We start from the raw sequence: 6,564 nt of genomic DNA, 5'->3' as shown, positions 1-6,564 counted from the left end.
TCTAAGCAATGTCATGCTGGATTACATACACCAGAGACAATGCAGCTGTTGCTTCTAGGTTAGTAACACTCCATCACCCCAGTCATCCCTGTTCGTAAGCAAAGACTTGCCATTTCAGTTTAAAGCTGGACTCTGTACACACTTCCTACCAGTAAGAAAACTATCAATTACAGAAAGTCTTCTCTGCAGGGCAGCTGCTTCAGTTATTTAAACTGCTTTCCCCTTCTAGCCCTCAGCTGCTCACTCAGAAAGCAATCTTGTCTTACTAGAACATGCTTTGCTTTTTTGCTCACCTTGCCTGTCATGATTTGAAGTGTGTTTGTCTTATATTCGGGGGGGGTTGGAAGGTCAAAAGCTATTATCAGACTGGGGTTTCAGTCCACCTTGAGACACTCTACAAGAGGGACAGATGCCCATCCAAAACCAAACCTACACGTTGTGCTCCTGCTAGCTCTAGAGATGCAGAGTGAAACTAATCTCATACCTTGTTCACAATTAACAGAATGCTGGCTCAAACTCACCTTCATGGTAACAGTGATTGTGCTATTTACGTTTGCTCTGTGCAGCCAGCCTTGCTTTATCACACCACCCTTCTGGGAGCACAGGGATGAGGAATCCTGCAAGAGAGAAAAAGATCAGAAAAAGAGAAGATCAGGTGAACTCTCACACAACATTTCCCTTGGATACAAGGGATATGTCCATTCTGGAAAGCAATATTGTTCTAACTACAGAATTGTAGTAACACATAGAATGCATGTGTAGCATGGACAGATACACACACAGTGTTATCACAAAAAAATTCCAGGGTAATCTCTTCCAAGAATGAGGCAAACTGGGCTAGTTTGGATCACCTTTAAATAAGGAAGATTACACCTATGCTGTTAGAGTTGCACAGCAACGACAAAATGCATGTTGGTTCTTACACAATATTTCAAAAACCTGGGGAAGAAGTAAGTTTGCAAAATGGCCTGTTCAGAAATTTGCAAAATGCAGAAGTCCAGGTTTATTTTGTAGTTTTCCTTTATATAAATCCACTCTCCATTTTAAACTTAGCCAAAAGCCACCAAAGCCCAATAGCTGAAATGCAACTGACTGTAATTGTAATTGTACAATTGTAAAATATAATTGAAAAATGTAACTTCACATTTTTCAAAACAAAAAGTTTGAGGTGACCCAGCCAGGCTGTTCTGGGCATATCAGCTGGGATTTACATCTCTGCTCCTGTCCCATAGTCCCAGAAAGGGAGAACAACCCTCCATTCATGCCTAACAGTGGCCTCCACTGAGAAGGGAGGGAAACGACATCCCAGACTGGTGGAAAATAGCTCACCCTGGGACTTCCAGTGACTCAGCAGCAGAGGTGGGCCTGGATTGTCTGCTGATGAGCTATGATGGGACCTGGTTTGTATTGTCTCCTGGATCCCAAATGCAAGGTCACTCTTTTCCTGTCAAACTTTCAGTGACAAAATAAATTGTCTAATGCTTTATTTCCTTGGGTAAAACAACCCTTTATAATGCTTCATCTTTTTTTCATCAAGAGATTTCTTTTACTTGAATTTCCATTACACAATTCTGATATACACACTCCATCAGGAAACTAACAGAATCCTTTAGATATGTCCATGCCAAAACAGATAAATGCCAAAATAGCTGCTAAAGCACAGGCAATACTCCTCCACAATCAAGATCAGCAACTTCAGTTGAGTATTTGGGACACTGACCAGAAAAAAAAGGTCTCCATCAAATTCTGATAGCATATTTTTGTCCTTCTGTTTTTTTCAGAGGCATGCGAATAACATACTGCATGTGCATAGCTTTGCAGCTCAAATTAGATATTATTAGAGAGCTAAGAACTCAAATTAACCACATAATGCAAACTGAAAACACAGCCAAAAAAAATTAAGGGTGAACTTGAAAACACATTCCACTTAGAAAAAAGTCTTCCCTGTCCAGACCCAAGGTGTGCTGGGACATATACAGCAATTGTGAGAAACGTGTATGAAACACTCCTTTCAAATCTTCACCTCTGCAAGAAACTTCCCTTTTCCTCTCTAAGTTGCTCAGCAGCAGCACCTTGGTGCCACATGGATTTTAAAAGGCTAGGATAAACTCTTCCCACCATATATAATAACTTCCTAATATCACATCTGTGAATTAAGCTTCACATGGTACTTGAGACAGAAAACTACTACCCCTCTCTTTTGGAGCAAATGCAATGTGCACAGGGACACAGGTCCAAAATGACCACCAGGTCTGAGATGTCCCAATTATCAGAGCCTCCAGCTCACCCCCGTGGAAGAGCTTCAGAGCTGTATATCTCGCCTGCAATCACGTGAGCACAAACACACCAACTTCCAGAGGAAGCAAATGTCTCTGAACATTTGTACAGTATATACAGGAGATTGACACACTGTGAATATTCTGGGTAGAAGTGACTGATTCAAAAATTGCAGGCTATTCAGTTAGAACACAAAACTTCTTAAGAGGAGGACCCTGATATCACAGTGTAGTTGAAAATCAAATCGACCACTTTTAATTGTGGATGTGAAGAATTTTACTTAGTAATTTTTTGGCTTTTTTTCTTGCTCTTCTGCTGTTGCAGCATTTCAAGTGAAAAAGCCATGAGAAATATTATGGTCAATCTTTCAGATAATTTAGGAGACCCTTGGCTCCAAAAAATTATCTTGTCGGACTTTGAAATAAATCACTATCTCAGTTTTGGTTACACTTTCACAGTATGAAACATCTCATCAGAAAATCATTCCTGGAAATTGAATTCACTTTGCCTTATGAAGTCTTCTTTTTAACAAATTTTCAAATGGAATATGTAAAAAACCTCTCCTTACCTCATCCTTTTCAAAGTCTTCATCAATTTCAAACACATGGCTTGGAATCTTGTCTGGCCTAAAGGATTTGCTGAAATCACAACACATTTTCATTTTTAATGACTGGGAAACAAGGATCCTCCAAGCCAGGAAATGGATCCTGGATCCAGAACCAATAGCCAAACTGCAGACTACAGAGCACAGCAGAACTGTCCTCCTGCAGAAGACAGATTTCAAAAGCCCTACAGCACCTTACAGCTGGAGAAAGCTAACTTCTGAGTGCATTTCATGGAAATTAAGCATAAGCAGTATGTAATTAGCTTTCTCCTCATTAGCTATCTGATCCTGCAGAACTTTTGCTGATTTGCATTTATGCAACACAGAGATGCAGCAAATCAGTCTATCTTCCATTTTGCTAAAAAAGAAGCAAGGTCAGGCTGCAAGACTATTCACAAACTTTAATACGATTTGATCAACAGTGTTGCCCCCTTGCTGCTTCACTTCCTCCTGAGATCCTCTTCAGCCAATTAACAAGAAAAAGCATTTAACAAGCTGCCAGCACATGAGCAGCCTGAACAGTGGTCCAGACGTGCACAGAGCATAGGGAGAGGGTGCAGAGCAGGCACCACCACTGGGAAATTCCAGCTATCAATGCAGCGGCAATCCAGGATGTATACCTGTGTCTGAAAACCCCCATTAGCTATGGGGCTGGAATCACTGGAACATCCAGCACTTCAGAGAGCACAACTCTCCGGCACTGCCAGCATTAACAGCACTATTGCACCACCAGACTGCAGTTGTAACACAACATCTCAGTAACAGGGGGCACAAAGAGGATCTGCTCAGCATGGGAACACTGTGTCTAGCATGCACAGAACATCAGCCCAGAGGGACAACAGGAATCCCAGGTCAAGATGGGCAGACACCGCCAACAGCCCTAATCCTGCCACGTGCCAGACTTTAGTCTGTCCTTGTCCTAGATGGAGGGGGCTGCTTGCATGCTGGTGAATGGGATGTGAAGTAACAACCCATGCTGGCAATATTGTCAGCACCTCCCCGACCCAACTAAGTGACAATGGCATCGTAAAACAAACTTCTGGCTCTCTAGCCTTCAGAGTGACATACTTCTGGAAGGGAGGCTGCTTGTGGCACAGTCATCAGGAAAAAGGGCAGATTTTTCCTCCTAAGCCTGATCAAACCCCAGTTCTGTGACCACGCATTAGTATTCCAAGGGAGTGTGACACTTACCATGGCAACATCCGAAAGTCTCCTGAGTATTCCTCATACTTGTAATTTACCACATGCCAGTCTGAGCTGTAGGTTTTAATGCACTGAAAGGAAAACAATACAGCTCTTTGAAAGCTACACCAAGCAAAGCAAAAGCATGGACCAGTCTGAAAGGTTACAGACTGCTGAGTGAGATAAGCACAAGTGGAAAGGGTCTGAACAAGCTGCTTCGCTTGTTTTGTGCTGCAATATAGAACTTCATAAGTAACCTTTTCAGCACAGAGACAAAATTACAGGCATCTGGCCTGCCATGCAGCTACTGATTTTGTATTTACATTGCTCCAGGCATTTAATTTTTTAAAGTCTTGTAGTGATTTGGAGTAGTGATTTGGAAGGGAATTGTTTTCCAGAAAGCACCAATTTTATGCCCTTGGAAATGTAGTGTCTCTAACTAAACATTGACCAACACTTGGCATTTAGTTCCACTGCACTTGGAGAGAATGGTCCTAGAGAGCAGCAGAACAAGCCCATAGCACACAGGATGCTCTGGGGATGCTGTGTCATCCATGCCTTGCCCCACAGCATGCCTGCACCCTGCAGCTCAGGCAGGCGATGCAAACCTACACACCTTGTCTGCATACAAAACCTACTAGAAAGAAGCACTGCACAAGAGTCACATCCAAGAACTACCTCATGCAGCAAGCCTGACAGTCACTGGTGCTTGCCACACAGGAAAAACTAGGTGATCTGCAGCCTTGCAGACCAGGAGCTACAGCAGAGCATCTTCCTTAAGGGAAGAAGTGCTGAAGGCAGGCGTGGCATGAACTTGTGCCTACCTCTTTGACGAAGAGACTCTGAGCTTTCTTTAGAGCATCTTCTGGCACTGTTGACTGGACAGTCCTCCTCTGTCGACTGATGACTGAGATCTACAGGGAAAAGGAGGAAATGTTTGCAGTGCAAATTAGGCCTTCAGGGCTTCATACTTGCTTTAAATACATGTGGTGGGCCCACATCACCAGTGGGTCATTTTGGTTTTATGTGTCAGTAATGCAGCCAAAATTAACATGTGGTTAACAGTAGACATTTTCCAAGGTAAGCAAGACTGGAGATGAGTGAGCCTCAAACATTAGAAACAGCCAGTGCAAACTCACAGAAACATCTTCGATTGGAAATATCAGCAGGTCCCGGAGGGGATCACTGTAGATCTGCACTTTGCGCTGAAGGATCACGTTCTCATAGTCCAAGGGTTCAACCACTTTGGTTTTTTCCTGCAGGAAAAACAGATGATGAAAAAATTACATCTATATAATGTATAACTAACCACTAACATCTTGTGCTGAATTTAGCCTGACAGCTTCAAACTCTGTTCCTGATGGATAGCTCATTAGTTCAGCAGTCTGATACTCATGTGATGCTGGTAACCACCAATGTGCACGTTTTGCAGAGATGGAAATGAGGGGTTAAGTTATTTGTGACTGGCACTAAGCTACAGGAATAAAGCAAGCACTGTGCTGCTCTGGTCCAAGCACAGTCTTTAATTTCTTAATGGAGCAAGAAATCTTCCTGGACACACCACAGCTTTAACAGCTGCAAGCTTCAGTGTCTTTATGTATAAGCAGCTGATCCATTCAGCTCAAAAGAAACATGGCCTCTTACTCTGGCTTCACTCAGCTCGAAGCTGGTTTTGCTAGAGGAACTGGTGAGAGTCGTGTTCCCTCTGGAAACGTGCCACTGGCAAGATGAGAGCTGGCTGCTACAACCTCCACAGCAGGAATCTCTCCCCGTGGAAGGAAGAATAGCATCCCTCCGGAAAGGCAGAAAAGCCCTCTCCATAAATCACACCTCAGCCACAGCCAAAGGGTAGAAAAATCTGGGGCCCGGTTTTACTCTGGCTTACATCTCTGAGAAGCAGACTTCTCCAAAACCCCTGGAGTCATGACTAAAAACTGTTTGAAGAATGCCATTACGTTGGCTACTGTGGTACTTTAGGGTGTGCTACAAGTCTAAAAAACAGAACTTAAAAAAAATGTGAGAAAAGCACAAAATTCTGAAGCAGGAAAATGTTGTCTCAGCTGCCCAGCCCTAGACTTCTGATTTCATAAGCAAAAGTCAGTCACTTAACACTGCAATTGTCAAAATTGGACTTTACACCAAATGGAAACACATGACTCCATATATGAATAGTCAAAATAAAAGGGGAAGCAAATTCAGCTACATCAACTTTGTCTTGTTTTGAATCTTGACCAAAAGGTTACTGATACATGGCCAGGCCATGGACAATGTTTATAAGACCCCTCCAGCAGCCATACAATGGCAGGATGGCACGTGCCTCTGGCAGCAACTCCCTTGCAGGATGGCGTGTTTGGGCTCTCCACCCTCAGAAGAGGAATATCAGATGCTTCCCCATCAGCAGCAAACTTTACCCCCCAGCTGAATGGTTTTGCCAGGATAAACTATTCATGTATCGTGCTCCTGGAGTTAAAAACGAGATCAGTACAAGACCTCTCAGTGAA

At 43.1% G+C, this 6,564-nt stretch overlaps 1 protein-coding gene across 1 annotated transcript; it reads right to left on the bottom strand.

The window, feature by feature from the left end:
• Positions 1-521: 521 nt before the first annotated feature.
• Positions 522-5,319, bottom strand: LOC103779774 (dedicator of cytokinesis protein 11-like; the record flags this gene model as incomplete). The annotated part of the gene is made up of 5 exons (XM_008947419.1): positions 522-617; positions 2,846-2,915; positions 4,073-4,155; positions 4,888-4,977; positions 5,203-5,319. Coding segments are annotated over 5 exons (456 nt in total), but the record flags the coding sequence as incomplete, so codon positions are not given.
• Between the last annotated feature and the right edge of the window lie 1,245 nt (positions 5,320-6,564).

The sequence above is a fragment of the Merops nubicus genome, unplaced genomic scaffold, assembly GCF_000691845.1.
Source record: "Merops nubicus isolate BGI_N331 unplaced genomic scaffold, ASM69184v1 scaffold35539, whole genome shotgun sequence".
In the NCBI taxonomy this organism is placed as follows: Eukaryota; Metazoa; Chordata; class Aves; order Coraciiformes; family Meropidae; genus Merops; species Merops nubicus.
Note: the sequence above shows the minus strand (reverse complement) of the source record. Positions and strands in the feature narration are given on the sequence as shown.